Genomic DNA, 22,948 nt, shown 5'->3' on the forward strand with positions numbered 1-22,948 from the left:
AATACCTTCCATATTTTCTGGTAATACAACCTTAAACAACTTAATTATAATCTATTGGATCATCGAACAACACTGTTGTTGCAAACATAGCGCAGAATGAAAAATATTCGCCTCTTTTTATTGATCAAAATGAGAGTGTGTGAGCGAATGTAACAAATGTAACACGTGGTGACACACAGCGATCGGCGCCCAACATTGGGTGGTCTGCCTGTTTTTCCTTTCGTGACTCGTTTTCTTCCACGAACGACAAATGTCATGCGTGGTGTGTGAATGCAGGCGAATAAATCTCGCGTTGAGTATCATACAGGCGTATCTGCAATGATCGATTTCTCTTCGTCGATTTTCTCTTTGCGTTATTACAGAAAATTCGATCGCTTTTCGAAACATTTTACGATGCAGTACGATGAAGGATGATGAGTACTTTCTGCTGAGTTAAAAATAGCAGTCAAAAACAGTCGTCTGGTCATGCAATAAGCTAAAGAGAAAATCGATGAAGAGAAATCGATCACTGCAGTTACGCCCTTATGATACTGAACGCGAGAAATGGATTATAATTTTGGCTCGTGTGTCAATGATCGTTAAATTTTCCAAAGCTTGGTTACAATCGAAAAAGAGCGATAGTGGAGAGAATATTACATTGTTACATTGTCAGTAAAGTTCAGATAGAGTTGATTTGTAGAACTGTTCCGTTTTCGTAGATGGCTAAAAATTTAATGGATTTCGATTACAGTAAAGTTCCCTAATTGAATTTTATGAGGGGCCCAGATAGCCGTAGCGGTAAACTCGCAGCTATTCAGCATGACCATGCTGAAGCTCGTGGGTTCGAAACCGGCTGGTCGAGGATCTTTTCGTAAAAGAAAATTTTCTCGATTCCTAGGGCATAGAGTATTTTTGTACCTGCCACACGATATACACATGCAAAAATGGTCAATCGGCAAAGAAAGCTCTCAGTTTATAACTGTGGAAGTGCTCATAAGAACACTAATCTGAGAAGCCAGCTTTGTCCCAGTTGGGACGTAACCCCAGAAAGAAGAAGAAGAAAGTTCCTTAATTCAGCACATCGTGTAATACCGTGCATTAGATTCAAATTGTTGAAATCCAAGTAAATTTAAATTTTTGTCCGTACTGCTATCTGTATATGACGGAGATACATCACTATTGCACTAATGATTATCATTAAGGGGACACGGGAGACCGTGTTATTTTCCCTATCTTTCGTCTCACTCTAACAATAATCATCAAAACTTTGTGGAAGCAAATCTCGAGTTTTAGTGAACCGATGAAACTGAAAATTTATCGGGTTGTGCACTACATATATTGAATCATAGTGATACATTTTCGCATCGATATATGGAGTGGTTCTGGGGATTTGCTTCTTGAAATGGATAGGGTGATTATGATGACGTCCCGTGCGGCCTTAACAATGACTTACAATTTAATGGAAAATTTTGGAAATATTTAATATTCCAAGATGCATGGAATTGTGCATTACAGCACTTTACGGTTCATGTTAGATTATAAACCAGCCAATGAAAAATCAATGAAAGTCTATTGTTCCATACCACCTATAAAATCGAATGCATATTTATCAAATGGATTTGGGAGTTTCGGAGGAAAAAGAAAACTTGAAAATCTAAAGTTATTGCTGTATGTTATTCAATTTTTATTTCATTGAAACTGCTAATTGCCGTTCGATAACAACTTCATATATGTAACAATGTCTTTTATACTGTTTTCCCATGATCAAAAACGATTCGGTTTCCTTTGTTGCGTGTATATAACTGGAATATCGGTTCACTACGTAAAACATGTCAAAAATGGAACTCTTCCTATAACTCTTTAAATCACGCTCGTTGCATACAAAAAAACAGGAAGTGATTCTCCCTTGGAGAAAGTGGTCCACTAGGTCTATTTACGTTTCGATGCATTCTGCTTTACTGTATGGGTTATGTATTGTTTCTGAAGGCTTAAATCTCTGGCACTTTGTTCGGTGAGATCACCTACTAGCTGTTTACTTACATACTGGGGCCTTAACCTAGGAAGATTTTTTGGAACAGCACGGCCGCACTAATCGGCCCTAAATCTAAACAAGTAATCTATGAATGCCCTGCGTTACGATTACAAAATGATTTTGGCTAACGGCTGGTTCTCGTAAGTGGTCCCTTCGTTTTCCGCCGTGGCACACATGCATTACACTTAATCGGTAAATTCAGAGAACTGGATTGTTCCATCCGCCCCTCTCCGAAAGCTGGCGGAGGAGAAAGTCTTTCTTTTCGTTAGAATTTTACAAGCGGCTCGTGCACTCTCACGTCTTGGTAGTTCCGTTCTCTGCTCCCAGTCGAACGGTTTTGCTTTCGATCAACGGGTGCGCCTCGACGATGGTGGACAACTTATCGGCCACCGCTTCCTTTTCCTTCTCCGGCACTAGGATGGCCGTTTTGGCTAGATTCTGCTGCAGCAGAACCTTTTCGGTGCCGGCATCGGTAACGATGTCCCGTCGTCGACTTCGGAACATCAGCCGTTCAATCGGGATCCATGCGACCATGATGGCCCCGAGAACGAGCATCACGATTCCGCAAATGCGGGCCGTCGTTGGAATGCTGAGGGCCTGGGCAATTTCACCAGTGAACTCCGGTCTCATGGTGACGTGCTGTTCGAACCAGAGCACCGGCAGGAAGACACGGGGGACGTCTTCGTAGAGGCTGTAAGACGAGCAATAGAGTTACGGGTATTTGCATTGGGTACGGGTAGGATATTCAAGGTAAACTACTCACGCAATGCTTGGGTGAGACTGGATGAGAATGTTCAACTGGAAACGAGCGGCGACGTCTAGTGGAATTCCCGTAGTCTGTAAAGTAAAATATCGCGTTTTGATAGAGATCAACCTTAATCTTACTCGTAAACTTACCGGTTCCATCGTCATGTAGAACTGGTGCTTGCTCTTATCCGGGTTAAGACCTTCTACCTGATTCAGATAAAACTCGTCCGCACCGTAGAAGTGTGGAAACGACATGAACACTGGCGTACCGAACCGACAAGCCGAAATGTTTAACACCCCAGACGGAACGATCTCTCCAGCATTGAAACAGGCCGTTTCCGGGAACATCGTACCGTTATCAACCGTCCGTGGACCTCCAGCGTATTTATATCCCTTGATTCCTGCAACTTCTTCCTCTCCTTCAAAATCGAGCGGCAAGCTGCGACACATATCCGGCGTGAACAGCTGGATCGGTACGTCCTTGGACAGATTCGGTGGATAAAACTCTCCAGCTGAACCGTTCAACATTCCGCATTGATCGGCGAAGAAGTTTGTCCGAGGTTTGTAGTTCCATTCGGCCATCGATCCGATTTTCATGATGTCGTCCACACCCGTGTGGACATTGTAATGACCGATCAGATCTGCCGAGTTGTTGCGCTGCAATAAGAAAACCACCGTTGATGAAGTACTCTTCAATATCTGAAGATCATCCCCTACCGTATAGAACCAACCGACGCGATCGAACGGCACCTCACTGGCGTCGAACAGCTGTTTGCCCATCAGGACCATATTGTCCTCGTAGCCATCGAAGAGAAGTTCACCGGCGGTTTTGGCCACGAACACGTCCTGATCGTACAGCGACAGACCCATAGAAACTCCCTTCCGGCGAACGTAGTCCCAGGTGCGGGCTCGGTTGGCCGCTGACTGAAAAATAAGAACAAAAACTATGTATTACTTTACGCGTAGTATGTAACATTACTTGAAGATTTCTTGTATCCGAGAGAAATGTTTTGAAGGCCCAAGATGTAAAGAAGGTCTTCAAAATTTTGAGCTTCTCTGAGATAGGGGAATGTGGGGCAAGATGAGCACCCGGGGCAAGATGGGCACCCCTAGTTTGTGTCGTTCCTACCGATTTTTTTTCAATACATTATTTGGGGTTCTGATGAATATCATTAAATTGATATGATGGCCATAAATTTCAGCTAAAAATCAACAGCACAACGTAAATATTGTCCAAAATACATAGAAGTCCAAAAATTTACCTTTTCATATAAGATTTGTTCATTTAAAAGTGATATTTTTGTTGCGTAAACAAATTAATTCATACGTTTTTGGCCGTATAGTTATAGAATAATCTTCTGTAGATAATCAGGAGCAAAACTTTTTATCAAATTTAAAAAATATTTCAATTGTTTTGATTATATTAATAAATTTACACCCTTGGGGCAAGATGAGCACCATGTTCAAAATTAAGTAAAAGTGTGAAATTATAGAACCACATTTAGCTGTGAGCTTGACTTACGGTATCTTCTTTGCACAAAACAATTTTTCTAATAAATATACAAACAAACAACAAATTTAATCGTTTTTTAAGTACAATCTTAGCAATTTATGAAAAGTTATTTATTTTCTGATACAAGTTTTGAAAACTAAGCTAGTTGAAGATATATATTATCAGATATTAAAGATAATATCTTGGGATATTGCAAGCATTGAAAAATAATAGTTTTCTTTAGTAAATTGCATCTTTTTATGGGGGTGCCCATCTTGCCCCGCAGTTTTTTTGAACGATGATAAAAAAGCTATTTTTTAAAGTGTTATTTGGAAAACTATTTATCACTTTTTAAAACTTTTAATGGTTGGAGGTCAAAGTAATAATGTAAAAGATAAGGATGGTTACCAATTTTACCAAAATAATAACGTTCAAGTAGGCTTAAATCGCGCTTATCCTTAGGGTGCTCATCTTGCCCCACCTGACCCTAGTGTTTTTTGGTTGGGTTCGGGCGGTCCCGGAGACGGGTCTTGTGTTTATTCTAGACTTGGCGAGCGATTCGTGAATTCAAAGAACATCAATGATAACAATTAAAGTTTAAGTAGCGTTTATTCTAAGCTAGAACTCAAGTTAAGTTCAAACTTTTGAAGTAGACTCCGGGGACGGGAGCCATGGAGATTTATTCACGACAGTCCTAAATTACACAGAAGACTTCTTGAAGTGAAAGATTTGCCATGGTCATGGTACCTCGAACATTTGACCTTTTGAAATCACATTGGATTTAAGTGTTTCCCGACGTTTTGATCCGTTTTAACAATCTCATTGGGCGTAGTTATTAGCAGCCCTGTCGTCGTAAAATTTGAGCTTCTTAGTCGTCCCTTTTTGAGGAGGTCGTTCCTATAGCCCAGAGGGCGCTTCTATTCCCAGGCGTTAATGATTTCGTCTCATAAGAAATATCACAAATATTCTAATATATAGGGATCAACTGTGATTGAGGTTATGTTGCTATGGGTTTTCGAATTTCAGTCTATATAGATCATAAATGGAAATCCGAAAACTCTTAGCCACTTTTTAATATATAAAAATTACAAATATCATAAATATTTTAATATACATTCCTAACGAACGAAAACCAATTAGCACGTATTTAGTATGTTTCCATTTCTATTGAAATATGGAACGAAGAGATCAAGTACATGGGCTTAAACATTATTTAGTTGAAAAATTTTCTGATGTAAAAAGTGAATGTTATTTTGTCCCAGTATCAATTGAATTTACCTTAACAATACCTACTGTATATGCTATGTGACTATTTCCTAGAGTCATACAACTAATAATATTACGATGTGCCCTTGAAATAGAAATCTTAATCCATGAAATAAACTCAGTCTCGTAGAACCTATCACTCAGTGTAAAAGGAATCATCTGGTGCCAATCTAAAAACCACATAGAACCGTTTTTGAGTCTCCCTCAAAATAAAAAAAAATCCTCATGTTCAATATTTCGCTTTTAAAACAATATATTGTTACTGCATTCCGCTTTTTAAACAAAATTGTGAAAAATTTAAGCAAACTGATTAAACAGTTTTCGAGTAACGACAATTTATGTTTCTGGTACTTTATACTGCCGGTATAAAGCTCTTCAAAAGTCAAAAGCATAATTTTGACAATACAACTGAATTGTTTGTATGATTGTTTTATTACTTGATATTGCATTTCTTTTTGTTTGATAAATTGACTAAAAACAAAATGGCATTGTAAAAACTATGATGTTTTCATTTAATAAATAAATCGTTCATTCGGTAAATATTATTGTACAGTTTTTTCTATACTTTTTGATGCTGATCTCAGAATTCAAAACGAAGCGCTAACGGTGAATCACGTTTTTCTGATAAAATTCAATACGGCACCAAATTCAAAATGGTCAAAATTATTTTAAATTAGACTACAGCTTTCCTCCATGCGATGCCCCTAAGATTGTTTGTGTTTCAGGGAATATATGAGAAGAAAAACAGAGTTTATCAATAACTGAGCTTTTTGCCAACTGTCAAGCTGTGGTACATCAATTTAAGCCAACTGAAATGCTTCTCCTCTAGTTTTATAAAATTCAAGCAAAATACGACGCAAACTGTAATTCTAATTATATATGCCGATGGTAATCGCGTTTCAGCGATTATTACTCAACCATAACTCGGAACATTTCTTAACGGAATATTATGCCTATTCTTAGTCATGTCCGATCAGAAAAAAATGTAGACTTGTCTAGAATGCGAAGAAAAGTTTTAAAGTTAAACATAAATAAATAAATACCTAAGATTTGAAGTTTCGAATGTTTGATTATGTTTGTACGTAAAGTAATATATGAAGCATACTTAAAGAAAAATATGATATTTTTTCCTTTTGAGAAATGAATCAAATAATTTTACTAAGATTTTCTTGAGCTTTCCAAAAGCAGAACATCTAGAACGTTTGAACTATTTTTTACATACAGAAAAGGTGTTCGGTTTTCAGCCAAATATATGGCTTAAATTACAAGTAAAATATCGCTGTTGAGGTGATAATAATATGGAAAAAAGTCAACAATTTCTCTGGATTTCAATGTATTTCGCAATGGTTTTATCTTTTGTAGTTTTACGTTAGATATATTAGTGAATCTTGGAATTGCCAAGTATTAATTACAGATGGTTTTCAAACTTATGTAATCAAATTTAAAAACACAAATATGCTGCCCATGGTTGTGGTTATGAAATTTATCACTATCACATGAAAATTATTGGTCAATATAAGAACATATAAGTTGAAGTTTTTTTCAGCTTTAAACTATACCATATTTCGAGGGTGGTCTTTGGCTTCTTAATGATCACGTGCTTTTATCGAAGGATCTCTCTTGAATGTCTGTTCTCACATCCTCATCCCGTTTCACAACTTCCCACATTTCAGGGTAGTGAACGGACCAGTCATCTGGTACGCACCCTAACAATGAGAACTATTCTTGCACCTTCATGAACTGCATCACTTCTCGAAAAGACAAATCATTCGGAAAAATGACATTCGAGGAAAAGGGTTAGGGAAACGACATTAAAGGAAAAGTAGCACAATCGTTTGATAAATAGTAAAGACAAAATATAGATATTATAAACAACATATAAAACGGAAAGAACCAAATATTACTCTTTGCTCGATATACATTAGTTAAGCTCATAAAGAGGGGTGGGACATCTCAGATAAAGACGTTTCGCATAAGGACGTTTGACATAATGAGAATTATATGCCTTCTTCACAATGCTACCTTTTCTTGTATGTAACTACATTATGCGAAACGTCCATTATGCCAAACGTCCGTATGCAAAATATCCTTATGCGAAACGTCTTTATGCGAAATGGGTCACCCCTGTCATAAAGCAATCGAAATTAAATTGGTTTCCTACAGGGCGTTAAGTTGCAGCTTATCTACGTGAAACAAGGTATATTCACTTCAGGGCGTTGATACAGATTAAAAGAATTGATTCATTTTTACAGTGTGTTACGATTCAATTCATTAATGTGGACTAAGGTTAAATTACTGCAGGATATTGATAGAGCTAGGAATGTCATACAGGGCGTTGAAATGTACCTGATCTTTATAGGATAAGTCAGTCACTCCAGTCAAATAACTCCAGGGCGTTGATACTGCTAAGAAATTTCAATTGATTTTCAACAAGGTGTAAATATGCTCCCGATCTTGCAAAGATCAATATGAAAGAAGGCCAAATTACTTCAGGGCGTTGCTAAAGCTTGGATTTTTTTCTTATATCCTAAAGGGTGTTGAGATGTACCTGATATACATAGAATGAGGTCAAATTACTCCAGGGCGTTGATGCAGCTAGGAATTTTCAATGGAAACAGAGCATTAAGTTGCACAAGGTAAAAACAAGGTCAAAAGACAAGAAAAATACAGTGAGGATTCGCTCGTTGGGGGTCCGATACATGGAATGACTCGATGGTTGGATGTTCGCTGGTTGGAAAAAAAATCCAACAAAAAATCACTTGAATGTCAAGAGAAGATGTCAAACTGACTTTGACGTCTGAGTACCATCGTATTGAAGTCTCCATATATAGAACAAATGTGTATGTATATATGCGTTTCGTGACGATCTGCTCTCCAGATACGTTAGTCTGGAGCGTTTTCATCAGCTGTCAGTCATTCCAACTGACGGGTCGGTTTCGCTAGATGGAAGGCGGTCATGTTCCAACCATCGGATCCCCACTGTAGATATCGAACAGGGCGTTAACATAAAGTTGATTTACATGACACGAGTCCAAATTACCCCAGGACGATGATACAGCATGGAATTTTCAATTGATGTCCTACAGGGCGTTAATATGCACCTTATCTAAGATCTACGTGAGACACGGTCAAATTACTACAGGGCATCAATACAGATTGGAATTTTCAATCGATACAGGGCATTGAGGTGCACCTAATCTACGTAAGACAAGGTCAAATTAGTGAAGGGCGTTTATACATCTTGAAATTTATCCCACAGGGCGTTAAAATGCAACTTATTTACATGGAACAAGGTCAAATCACTCCAGGGCGTTTTTAAATCATGGAATATTCGATTGGTGTCCTACAGGGCGTAAAGATGCACTTGGTCTACGCAAAATGAGGTCACATTACTCCAGGGCGCTGGTAAAGCTTGAATTTTCAACTGTTGTCCTATAGGGCATTGAGATGTTTTCGATCGATATGGGATTAAGGATAGGATTTAGGTCAAATTTCTCCAGAGCGTTGATAAAGCTTCGATTGATGTCATACAGGGTGTCAAGATGCACTTTTACATTGGATGAAGTCAAATTAATCCAGGGCGTTTATGCAGCTTGAAATTTTCAAATAATGTCGTACAGGGTCGTAAGATGCAGCAGATCTATATAAGACAATTTCAAATTACTCTAGGGCGTCAGTATAGATTGGAGTTTTCAATCGATGCAGGGCATTGAGGTGCACCTGATCTACGTAAGACAAGCTCAAATTAGTCAAGGGCATTTATACATCTTGACATTTGTCCCTCAAGGCGTTAAGATGCAACTGATTCACATGGCATGAGTCCAAATTACTCCAGGGCGTTGATAATGCTTGGAACATTCAAGTTATGTGGGGCGTAAAGATGCACTTGGTCTACATAAGGTGAGGTCAAGTTAATCCAAGGCGTTGTTAAAGCTTGATTTGTTGATTGTTGTTATACAGGGCGTTAGGATGCTACGGATTTATATGGGACAAATTACTCCAGGGCGTTGATACCCTTGGAGTTTTCGATTTTGATCTATGTGGAATAAGGTCAAAGTACTCTAGGGCGTTGATAAAGCCTGGAATTTTCAATCGATGTGGTGAAATTACTTTAGGGCGTTGAAACAGCTCGTATATTTCGATTGATTTTCTACAGGGCGGTAATATGCCCTTGTTATATATGAAATTATATGCAAATAGGTTTAAAGTACTCCAGGGCGTTGGTAGGTACAGGTTGGAAATTTTGATTGATATCTTGTGGGGCGTTAGATTGTTGTTGATTTCGCACATTATTTTTTATGTTTTCGGGTCAAAAATTCTAAAAAAAAATCTGAGCAAAGCTTCTTAGTCGTCGACTAAGCGCGACTAAGCAGGACGACAGGGCTGGTTATTAGGCTACAAAAAAAAATAGTCATTTTCTTCTTCTTGGCACGTCCTCACTGGGACAAAGCTTGCTTCTCAGCTTAGTGTTTAATGAGCTCTTCCAGAGTTATTACCTGAGAGCTTGCCAAAGTTCATAGTTAGTTGAACACCACCAAGCACTACTTCAGTGATAGGTTGAGATTCAAGCACTTGCAGGTCATAAAAGATTAAATTTTTCTTCATTTCAAAAATGTCACATAAAATTCCTTATGTCGTGTTATATTCCAAATTATAAATCAAAAATAAAATCATTTTAATTTTTGTTTTTATTCTTCGAGGTACGAACAAATAAACAAAATTCCAAAGGGTACCCCGTCTAATGCAGCCCACAGACGCTCAGACCGTTTGACCAACATTGATTCCGCCCCCAGGTTGATACTCGTGTTGATGCACGGTGTGTTTCGTAGAACAAGTTTATTATAAAAAAATAGGTAAGTCTGAAACTTCTCCACAATAAAGTCTAGGTTTCTCGCGTTCATTTGCTGCTAAAACCAAAATAATCGGTCGGGGGGTCCAGAGTAATTTTTTTTTTGTTTGATTTCGAGAGACTTGCACATATGTTTGAATTTGCCTATCTATGTGTTTATGTACATTAGGGCGGTTCAAAATTAAAAAATGTTTGAGAATTCAATCTCACATATGTTCCTTACTATCCTTACTTTAAAAATAGTGTTCTGTGAAATTCGCAGCTTTCTAGGTGGTGATTTAAGGTGGCCCGAAGACAATGTAGGTTTATATGGAAATTACTATGAAGAAATTTTGAGGTATGTTCCAAACACGCTTGTACTGTTGTGTAAGTACAAACTTATTATCCCATTGTAAAAGCTCATTCTTCAAACCATAATAAACAAATTTGCAGAAGAGAGAAATTCAATTCGACAGATAGCAGAAGAGATATTAATGAGTTTGTTTGCTATTATTTTGCTTAACCCCTCTACCGGCAGCTTCATTTTTTCAGCACAAAAAAATATTTGAATCGCGATAACTTTTTTGTTTCTCTATATTTTTCCACCATTTTTTCACAACTTCTCAAAAAACTCATCTACTTTTGGAATCTATGTCGGTATTGATCATTGGTCAACTGGTTTTAAAAATATTTTGGTGTTCCTTGGGGGACCGACACTTCCCATATAAAAATGCAATATGATGTTTTAATAAGTTTTCAAGATCTCGTTACGGCTAGAGTGATACCAAAAACATAAAAGCTCATTGCTCAAAAACAGTTACACCGATTTGTTTAATTTCTTCACAATTGACTTTCATCAAAGTTTAGTTTTGAAAAGCGAATAACCGAATATGAGAAAAAATCTGTAGCCAGAGATAATTACGAGAGTAATGGCTATGCGTCGGTCCCCCAAGGATTTTTGAAATATCTCCGAATATGGATGACCAATGCTCAAAACCGATACAGATTCTGAAAATTAGAGAGTTTTTTGAGAAGTTGTGAAAAATTTTTTCACAAATATTGAGAAACAAAAAAGTTATCGCGATTTGAATATTTTGAAAAAATGAAGCTACCGGTAGAGGGGTTAATATGGGGTTATAGTACTGCAAACAAGTACCTTGGCTTATAACAAGGTTTATCACATGCGAAGCCCTCTACTAGTTAATTCGAATAACTGAAATTGTGTTGTTTGAAAGGCGGATAAGTCACCTTTGTATCTAGGGGTCATGCACAAATTACGTCACGCTCCAGAGGGGGGGTTAAGCCATGCGTGACAAGCCTTACAAAATTATCGGAGGACTCATACAGAAAGTGTGACAAAGGGGGGGAGGGGGTCGAAAAAATTGAAATTTAGCGTGACATAATTTGTGTACCATCCCCTACGAGTAAAAAGAGAAATCTCGCATAATTTATGATCTCGTCCTAAAAGCCATAGCTTGTTATTACTGAGCAAACGAATGGATTTACACTTTATTTCCCAATGCTACGACGAAGAGAAGATCCTCCTCTGTCTCCCAGCGGTAACAGTTTTTATTTTGGACCGTTTATCTGCCTAATAACAACGAGCTACACACTCGGTTATCAATGGTTTGAAGGGTGAATATACATAGAAGCCAAACGAATTTTCAAAAGCACAAGTCTAGAGAAGCAGACAACCGGTAACTCACTGGTCACTCGCTGGTGGCGACTAATCAATAAAATGTTCAACGCAAAAGGTTGTCAGGTTCTCAAGATACAAATCTACAAACAAGCTCTTGAAAATTCGAGGTTTGATATCGATGCATCTTCACCTATTAAAAATATTTCCTAATAACTTCTTACATCATTATGACCAATTTAAGTACTTACGATTTTCAAGGTTTTTCGTGGAAAATAATTAAAATCACGTTTGAGACAGTTTTGCAATTATGCGTATATCATATGTCATATATGCTTATTACAGCTCTTTTGAGCAAGAACCACTTTATCTTCCAAGCCAAGGTGTTCAAATGGTTTGATCTTGCAGTTTGTCCCGTATCTATGTTCAACGCAATGTGTGTCGGTACAAAAACACATATCCATGAATACTTCACACAAAATAAAAAAAATGTTCTGGACCCCCCGACCGATTTTTTTGATTTTGGTCGCAAATGAAAGAGCAAAGTCTAATTGTTTTTAGTTCAAAATTTCGGACTTACCTATTTTTTTGTAATAAAGTTACTCCACAAAGACACCGTGATGCTATATTTGAAAGTTTGTGAAACCAATTTTACGATTGGCGATTCGGTCGATCATAATTAAACGAGTTTAATTTTGCTCAAACCACCGGTGGGCGGAGCCAAATGCCAAATGTCAGCATGTTAATTTGAAGCTTCGGAGTCCCATGAACAGCCGATGAAGATGGGTGGCAACATGTCAAGAATCTTGACGACATTCTTGGCAAACGATTTGATAGATTCCTGGGAAGGTGCTTGTTGGGAGTTATATCATTATTTTTTGCAAGCAAGCAGTCATTTTTTTGTGAGATATCGTTTATATTATAAAGATCTTTTTGTGAGATATCGTTTGTATTATAAAGATTCTTGGATTCAACGAGATTTGCACTAGCTCAAAAAAATTAGGCTTTAGAATATGTCTATGGTATGGCCCATAACAAATGCGAAAATATTATGAATGTGAATTTAGCATACACAAGCGCTATTTTCATTGTTCTTATGAGTGCATGTAATTTCTGATGACTGAAGTTTATGCTTATATAACTTCGCTATATAGAACAATTTTTGTCATATTTTTATCACTAACCTAAATATTTTGTTTTATGCACTCTGTGCTCGTGGCCACTACTGTGCCGGAATCAGTTGATCTGTAGCTTCTTCTTTACCGATACAGATCTATTTTCAACTTATCTATATTTACATCTTACTTTCACTCTCTCCTACTCTTTTACTCTCACACCGAGCAGGTAGGAGAGAGCTCTGCTGTTAGTGAGGCTAGCTGCCTGCGAAGAGGGTCAGTTTGTCTCAGTCACCATCTGATACTGACGAAGGATGGATGTGCTCCCCAAAGCACGGTCCTCCGTGAGGCGTCTTCTGGTGGCTGGACGGGTTTTTTGTGGAGGGGCTGGGAATCGAACCCATGACCTTCCGCTTATGAAGCGAAAGCGTAACCTCAAGGCTACAGACCCCCCTAAACCTAAATAATGTACTGAAGCAGAATAGTATAAAGGTTTTGTTCTCCAAAAGTCAGAAAAAGCGTTTGTCCGTCGTATACTCCGGTGATAAACTTTCCACCTTCGGAAATAACACTTAATTGCTGAAAATATTAGCTTTTTAGGTATCAGAGGATGTAGAAGTTCTTAGGCTACGTATTTTTCATGTTCACAATAATATATTTTGCCAGGGTCATGCTTGTGGGAGCATTTGTGTCTTATGGGCTTGACGTCTTTTTTTTTTGTTAAATTTTAATGAAAAAATAAAACAAAGGTCTATAAGAGTTAAGTCTTATAAGTCTTAAGTCTTATAAGAGGTCTAAAAGGTTTCATCCGGCGCCATGCTTCCGGTTTAACCGATATTTATTGTCTTAAGACGTTATTCTGTTCTCTTGTACGCAGCATTCTTGAGTATGCATCACCGGTTTGGTCGCCATTCTACGTAAAGCATAATCTAGCAATTGAACGTATCCAAAAAAGCTTTCTAAGGTTTGCTTTGCGTCATCTTCCTTGGAATGATCCGATAAACTTACCGAGCTATCCGGAAAGACTTAAGTTAATTAACTTAGAATCTCTCTCTGCAAGGCGCATGAGATCGCAGAGATTATTCATTTTTGACCTCATCACAAACAATATAGACTGCCCTGATCTGTTAGAATTGATTCCGTGGAATGTTCCTTCCAGACGTCTTCGTAATTCAGTGTTATTCGTAATTCCTTTCCATAGATCTAATTTTGGATACAGCAACTGTTTTCATATGTGTTTGCGTTCGTTCAATGATGTTTGTGACGAGTTTGATAAATAAATAAATAAATAAAAACGTAAGAGTTTTTTGAGGAAGAAGTTAGTTTCTTTGGTTAGAGTCAACTTAGATGAATACTAGCTCATAGGTTTTTAGCAAAACAGAGCCGCTTATCACACTTGTTTGAAGGTATAACCACGGCTGTCCAGAATGAGCCGTTTATTCTAAAATATGTTGAAGTCTCCTGCGCTCCAAGTATAAATCTACTCTGTCATTTGACATAGGCGAATGTTTGAGACAAGGCCTATGAAAAATCTCACTTCGTCGTTGATGTTTTAAGGCTTTCAACACATTCTCTGTATTTTGATATTTTGACCCTTGTTTAGCTTAGCTTAGCTTAGACTGACTACACATATCAATGGTTGCTATTCCGTGATTGACCGAGGTCAGTGAAAATGCACAAAGAATCAACTAGAAGATCGGCTGGGATTGGCCATAATCTTCTTCAGTGTGCATAATTCAGTGCCTCTATTTATACATGGTCAATAACGGCGCCGGCCACGTCCTTGCAGTCAGGTGGGATTGGGGGAAGGAATGTTAGTTTGTAACCTTTGGAGACCGTGTTTGCCTCTGCATCTCCACAAAGGTTACTGGGAGGGATGTTTGTTAATGGAGGATCGTTGGGTCACATGATTCACTTTGATAAGCGATTAGACCATGATAAATAATTATTTGTGAGCTATAAATATGCTTATATGTAAATATAATATTTTCATTTGGTATGAACAATATCTATTGAAAAAAATTATGCCGACACTTGAGGTGACGAACCTATCAAAGTTTGTTGAATAAAGTGAACCTTTCGCAAGTCTACACTCGTAGTGTCGAACCATTCAAAGTTTTTTTTTCAATTACAAAAATAAAAGTAAAAGGAAAAAGGTGTTTTGAGAAAAAAAAAATGGACGTAAATAATTTATGAATCAGAGTTTATGTCGACATTCACAGTGACGAACCTTTCATAGTTTGTTGAATAATCATATTTAAGTCTCACCGTTGTAACGATTAATGGTGCAATCATACATATTTTATAGATTAGAAATAGTAGCATGAAACAAGCTCACCAAATGATCCGTCATCCTTGAGCAGCAACAATCCACTTTCAGCTTCACTCGTTTGCTCGGCTATATAAAAACACACAGAGAAAATAGGCGCGCGACCCGAGAGGGAAAACAACTGACGACTGCTCGGGCTTTTTTGACGCACTGCCCAGGAGCAAGCGTCAACGTCGAAAGATCAAAAAGAACTTATCGAACGCGGCACTTTTTCACTTACCCTAACCGAACATACCGATCACGCCAAGGTCGAAGGATCAAACACAACTAAATGATCACGGCACTTTTTCACTTTCACTCGACCGACGCGCGACATGTTTGATCCTGCCCTCATCGCCGGCCCCCGCAGGAGCAAGCGTCAAGGTCGAAGGATCAAACACAACTCTATATTGATATTTTGACCCTTGCGATTTAAAATATGTAAATAGTAGTATTCTACCGTGTATATTATTTGCATTAACAAATTCGAAAGCTAAATGCGGAAATCAGAAACCTAGTCTAAGGGTAAATTAATAAACTTCTGATGATTTATGAAAAACAAGTCAAAAAGTTTTTAAATCATTATTTTTCGTATTTTATTTTCTTTGGATTTGTTTATAATGTACTTGAATACAGTCATAAAAAAATGAACATTCATATAACAAAACAATAAAGTTGCAAATGTTTTGATTAGTTCTGTATTTGACTTCCAATAGCAAGCAGCTGGAAAATTTACAAAAACCTTCCAAGGGGTGATGATTGGATTCAAACAATCCTCGACTATGCTTAATTCAATATTTATGGAATTGCAATGGTGTTGCCAATGTATTCCAACATTAAACAAATTATAGCATAAAAATAAAATGATGTTCTGATGTTATCAAACTGCTTGAATTTTTGATCGATGAAAAAAACTTGTGTATTTGTAGACATTACTCTAAAATCCATAGTTTGAAAAAATAAAACCCATATTAAATATTAATACTTTCTATTAAAAATGTAAAAAAAAATAAGTCGCAGAACAATGATGTCATCAGATATTAAACTTTTAGGCATCCGGGAAAAATCCGGGAATGGTAAAACTGATTTTGAATGGACATTTTCCAGAATGTTTTGGAAGAACCTCCGGAGTATTTTTTTTTTGGAATCACCGGTAAAATCAGTGAAACATTTTGACCGAGTTTCTGGAAGAGTTTCTAGTGGAATCCCTATAAGAATTTCAGCTAAAATCCTTGCATGGAGGAAATTCTGGGGGAAACTTAAGAGAATTCCTTAGAGGTTTTATGTTGCTTTTAGTTGGAATCCTTAGAGAAAATGCTAGCGGAATTTTTGAAGGAATTCCTTTTTTTAATCCAAGGAGGAACTCTTGATAGAGTCACTGGAGGATATAATGGTGGTTTCCCTTATTAAAGGTCGGACTCGATTATCCGGAGTATCGATTTTTTTTCACTCCGGATAATCGAATCACTAAGAAAAAAATTGAAATTTTCGATCAAAGAACTTAAATTTTATCTTTTTTCGTTGTTTTATTTATATGATGCGGTGGCGTAGCAAGAAATTATTTCTAGGAACAGTAGGGGTCTTTCATTTTCATTTTCATTTTGCAGCGTTTGGTGGGGCAATGAGAGCGCAAGTCAGTCCAAAGCCGGGGGCAGGGATAGGTAATGGCCGTAATAGTCTATGCGGACCACTTGAACACCATCGGAAATGATAGGAAGGGTTGGGGTAACGCATAGGAAATTGGAGAAGACTTGACACAGTAATGCGATTAATGCTGCAAAATGTAAATGTGCTGAGAGCAATTTAATTTAAATTTTGAAGTTTGGTTTGATTTATTAAAATTTCAAACAATTGTACAAGTAAGAAAGAATGAGCTGATCGCTTTATATAGATTTAATAAACAACAAAGTAATAACAATATGAGAGTGATACTAAGAACTGCTGATGTCACGATGCGACGCTTTAGGAGCTTTTGATAATGATTGAACATAACTATAAACAACGCAATTCAATCGATGGTGACAACTTTACAAACTTTATCTGTTTTTATCATGTACAGATATAAAATTATAATTCAGTTCACTGATTGGCGGTGCTGATTTATATAAAAATATATGATATTATTAAAATGAAATGTGTTACTTACTCATGATGGTCATACTTCCCTGACCAGAATTATTCTGTTTTGAGCATCCTTTTCGAAGCTATTCTATCCAGTTATCCATTGACTGCTTACAATTCTGAAATTATTCTTATTGTGCATGCTCATGCATTATATTAGTAATGATCATAATCATGCAACAGATAAGAAGGTGAGAAAGAGAGAATTAGGAACAGTGATTAGTAATGAATAATTATGTAGTTTTGTTAGAATAATAAACAATTAAACAGCACTAATGAATAGCTTAAAAAATGACATTACAGCATAGCTGAGCCTTTCGGATCATAAGACCGATGTATAAAAATAATTTGTTTCGAAATTGTCCGCGTGGTCTTCTAGTGCCCCTATTAGATCAGAATCAGTCATAGACATACATACCGAATGCTCGCCATGACCCTATGACCAACATTTGTATATGTATAGCCTTAGCTGATGTGACTTTTCTAATAGGTAGTTCTTTCACTCATTGATTGTCTTCAAAACTTTGTCAAGTATAGAAAATTGATTTTATTTCATTTATTACTACATTGAAACTACATTGTACATATTGAGTATTAGGTATTAGTTTATGTTTAGCACTATTGATATTATCAAGGCCAGAATTCCCAGTGAGTGAAGAATTTTATAGTACTAGAACACCATAGAAGATCGCTAAACATTACCTAATCATGGAACGGCTTTTTGCTCTATTATTTTAAGTAGATGCTATTGATCTCCCTTTGCTCCTATCCGCAACCCGGTGCACGCGCCCTGTTGGTTTTCGAAAACCTCGTAGAAGATTACAAACCGTCAATGGCATTCCCAATTACTACCCCACATTGCACATTCAAGGGTCTGACTGTGCTCCTAACCCACCCTCAGTTTGTAATCTCCTCGCCAGATTGAAATTATATTTTCCCGAAGTGAAAGTAATTTTGATGAGTGATAGCCGTACTATGCAGTAGTTTAACCAGAATCATTAGGTCAGAAGACAAAATCTAAATTTTGTAATAAAAAGGTTGCCATTGCTTTGAAATTCACCCAACAACTAATCAAAGCTACTAACAACAGCGATCAATTATCAAAACTCATCGCTCCCTGGATAATATAATCCCAAGCCCAGGGAAATTATTTCTAGGAACAGTAGGGGTCTTTACAAGAAAACAATTTTTTTTGGTTATCATACACAGAAAACCACTTTTTCCAACTACTCTTCTTAAATACGTTCAAAACTGCAAAACCATTCATATTGTATATTGCACTAGCAAATTGTCTCGAATTTATGCATGAAAATTAAAAAACAAGAACATTAAAAAACAAATTCCGGATAATCGAGTCTCCGGATAATCGAGTCCGACCTGTACTGGTAAAATCGTTATGAGAAATATCTGGTTAAATCCTTGGAAGTACTTCTGATAGTCCCCACGAATCCCTGGAGATATTCCGCGAGAAATTCCTTTAAAAATTCCTTGAGGAGTTCCGGGATAAATTCATTACAAAATTACGGGAGGAATCCCTAGATGAATATTTCCGGTGCTTAAATCATTATAAGAAATTTTTGATATAATCCCTGGAAGAATTCTCGATAAACCTCGGGAATCATTAGAGATTTTTCGGAAGGAATTCGGAGATTAACTAGAATTTCGTAAGACATCCCTTGATTAATTCCGAGATAAATTCCATGAGGAATTCCTGGAGGAATATCTTGAAGAGTTCTCAAGAGAAGAACTTCTGATGAAATTCCAGAAGATGTTCATGCTGGAATGCCAGAAGCATTTCATAATGAAATTATAGAAGTATTCCTAATGGAATTTTAGAAATATTCTTAATGGAAAAACTTCTGATGGATACCCTGCAAAAACACCTTATGAAATTTATCGAAGAACTTCTGCTGAAATCCCTTGAGAAACTTTTGATGGAATCATCGGAAGAACTTCTGATGTAATCCCTGGAGGTATTCCTGACCGAAACTTTTGATAGAATTCCTGTAGTAATCTCAGGTAGAATCTCTGGAGAAACTTCTTATGGGATCCCTTTAGGAACTCTTGATAAAATCTGTAGAAGAAATACTGTTGGAATCCCTAGAGGAACTCCTGCTGTAATCCCTAGAAGAACTTCTGATGTAATTTCTGGAGGAATTCCTATCGGGTTCCCTATACCAACTCCTGATGAAATCCCTGGGTTCTTCCTGATAATATGCCTGGTGGAACTTCTTATAAAATCCCAAGAAGAAACTCTGATGGAATTCGTTGAGGGATCCCTGATATTGTTTCTAGAGGAAATCCAGGTGAAATCTCCGAAGGAACTCCCAATAGAATCCCTGAAGGAACTCCTGATGGAATCCCTGATTGAATTCCTAATTCAATCCCTATAGGAACTTCTGGTGAAATTCTTTGAAGAATTCCTGATGGAATCCCTAGAGAAACTTTTGATAGAATTCGTGGGGGAATTCCAGGTGGAATGTATAAAATAACTGCTAATGAAATCCTTCGGGAAATTCCTGATGAAATCCTTTAAAGAAATCCTGATGAAATCCCCAGAAGAACTTCTGATATGTAATCCCTGATGGATTTCCAGGTGGAATCTCTGAAAGAACTTCTGATGCAATCTCTAGAGGAACTTCTGATAGGAACTCCTATTGAAATTTCTGGAGGAATCCCTGATGAGAATCCTGATAAAATATCAGGAGGAGCTGCTGATAAAATCCCTAAAAGAAATCCTTGAAGAACTTCTGATATATTCTCTGGAGGGATTCCAGGTGGAATCTCTGAAGGACCTCTTGATGGAATCCCTGGAGGAACTCCTAATCCTCAGAAGACATCTAATGGAAGCCCTACAGGTATTCCAGTTAGAATCCCTATAGCAACTCCTTATGGAATCCTTGGAGGAACTCCTGGCATCCTTGGAGGAATGCCTAAATATATTCTTGAAGGCACTCCTGATGGAATCATTGGAGACACTTTTTATGTAATCCCTAGAAAATCTCCTGATGAAATTCCTATAGGAACTTGTGATAAAATTCCTGAAGTAATTCTAGGTGGAATCTCTGAAGATACTCTTGATGAAATCCCAAGAGGAACTCGTGATAGAATCCTCTAGAGGAATTCTAGGTGGAATCTCAGAAGAAACTTCTTATGAAATCTCTAGAGGAAACTTCTGATGGAACTCTAGATAGAATCTCTAGACAGAATCATTTGAGGAATTCCTGATGAAATTGCTGGAGGAATTCCTGATAAAATCCCTAGTGGAACTCCTTATGATATCCCTAACAGAAATCCTGTTGGAATTCTTTGAGGAACTCCTGATAAAATCCCTGAAGGAATTTCAGAGGAATCTCTGAAGGTACTCTTGATGCGTGGAGGAACTCCTCATGAAAACCATCCTCAGAAGAATTCTGATGGAAGTCCTATAGATACTCCTAGAAGAATCCCTATAGGAATGCCCTGGAGAAATTCCTAAGTATATTATTGAAGGGACACCTAATGGAATTATTGGAGGAACGCCTTATGTAATCCTTAGAAAATCCTCTGATGGAATCTCTATATGAACTCCTGATAAAATCCCTGGAGCAATTCCAGCTGGAATCTCTGAAGAAACTTCTGGTGAAATTCCCCCCAGAAAATCTCTGATGGAAGCCATAAAGGAACTCCTGATAGAATCTCTATAGGAACTCATGATGGAATCCTTGGAGGAATTGCTACAGATATTCTTGAAGGAACTCCTGATGGAATCATTGAAGGAAATCCTTATGTAATCCCTAGAAAATCTTCCGATGAAATCCCTAAAGTAATTCCTGATGGAATGGAATCCTCTGAAGGAATTCCAGGTGGAGTCTCAGAAACAACTTCTGATGGATCCTTGAGAAACTTCTGATGGAATTCCTAGAGGAACTCTTGATGGAATCCCAAGATAAGTTTTAAGTGGAATCCCTAGAGAAGTTCGAAGTAGAATTCCTGAAGGAACTTCTGATCAAATCGCTTAAGGAATTTTAGATGGAATCCCTTGAAGAACTTCTGGTGAAATCCCCAGAAGAACTCTTGATAGAATCCCTAGAAAAACTTCCGATTTTGATGGAGCATATTGTAATGAAGCTCGTGGTTTAATCTCTAAAGGAATTCCTGGTGAAAACTTTACAATTACTTCTGATGGAAACTTTTGAAGGTGTTCTTCCATAGAAGAACTTTTTATGGAATCTCGAGAGGAACTCCTGATGGAATTCCAGGTAAACTTTCGAAAGGAATTCTTACAGAAATTCTGTTAATTCTGTCATATCACTGGAAAAAATCTTGATTAAATTTCTGGAGACACCCGGTGGAATCATGAAAGAATTACCAATGAAATTCATGAAGGAATTTTGATATAATTCCTAAAGAAATTCCTGCAGCATTACCTGTAAAAATTCCTTGTTGAACTGGTAATGGATTTGCAAAGGAAATAGAATAAAGATTGTGAAACGCAAGTGAAATCTATAGAAACAACTCAAGAGCGCACATTTGTGGGGACTCCCCAGCGTCGACGTTGCGTAAATTCACGCAGAAATAAACAAAAATCTTCCCAAGAATACTTGGAGAACCCTGTCATTTATTCATTCAAAAGCCATCCTTGAATTCGTTAAGGATCTCACAAGCAGCACACTGATAATAGCAGTAAGAATGCGCAGTAGCTCTGCAAAAACCCATACCAAATATCGGCAGGGACCTCACAAGGATATTGTCATAGATCACGGATTACTCAAGCTAATAGAATAAACAAGACTTCTTCAAGAATCTATATCATTTCCTCCGAGAATCTCCCATAAAGCTCTTCTTAATGAATGTGTCCAGAATTCCATTGGTAAACCACTTACTAAGTGGCACTTAGATCTCCAATGAAATTTCCCAGAAGCTTCTAACTCAGTTTTTCTCCAATCACTAGGAATTTGATCAAAATTCAAAGAAAAACCCGCAAAACTCTTTTTTAGAATCTATTAAAAATCTTATTTGGAATGCACGAATTCTTTTCAGTGGTTTTCCAAAGAACTTTCAAGTTACTGGTCAATTTTCGCCTCGATGCCATTTAAGATTCTTGAAAACATATCATCAAAAATCAAAGCCTTGAATCTTAATAGAAAATTATTAAGCATCTCATCAAAACGCTTGCCAGGAATCCCCAAGTACTCTTCTAGCTGGACACTTTTCAACGATCTCCATGATTTTTTTCCAATAACTCCTTTGATGTGCCTAATATTTTCAGTCAGAAATTCACAGAGCATTTCATAAGGAATTTGTAACAATTGTGACGAAACTGCTAAAGATCATCATATCTTTGAAACCTACGATATTTTTGGCTAAAAATATGCCGTTAACTGGTTCTCTAGCAACTCAGTCGTGCATCCCTTGGCAAAATTTTCTACTTATTTTTCCCAG

General features: G+C 37.3%; 1 protein-coding gene across 7 annotated transcripts in view; it reads right to left on the reverse strand.

Moving 5' to 3' along the window:
- Positions 1-1,634: 1,634 nt before the first annotated feature.
- The window catches only part of LOC5570552 (protein peste), an 83,450-nt gene continuing 62,136 nt past the window's right edge, over positions 1,635-22,948 (reverse strand). For all 7 annotated transcript variants that reach the window (XM_021854041.1, XM_021854040.1, XM_021854037.1 and 4 more), the window contains 4 exons: positions 3,476-3,682; positions 2,909-3,415; positions 2,775-2,848; positions 1,635-2,702 (listed from right to left, as the gene is read on the reverse strand). In XM_021854041.1, coding sequence (XP_021709733.1) covers positions 2,306-2,702; positions 2,775-2,848; positions 2,909-3,415; positions 3,476-3,682 — 1,185 coding nt within the window. In that variant the 3' untranslated portion in view covers positions 1,635-2,305. The remainder of the gene's footprint in view (positions 2,703-2,774; positions 2,849-2,908; positions 3,416-3,475; positions 3,683-22,948) is intronic.

Source organism: Aedes aegypti, chromosome 3 (assembly GCF_002204515.2).
Source record: "Aedes aegypti strain LVP_AGWG chromosome 3, AaegL5.0 Primary Assembly, whole genome shotgun sequence".
NCBI lineage: Eukaryota > Metazoa > Arthropoda > Insecta > Diptera > Culicidae > Aedes > Aedes aegypti.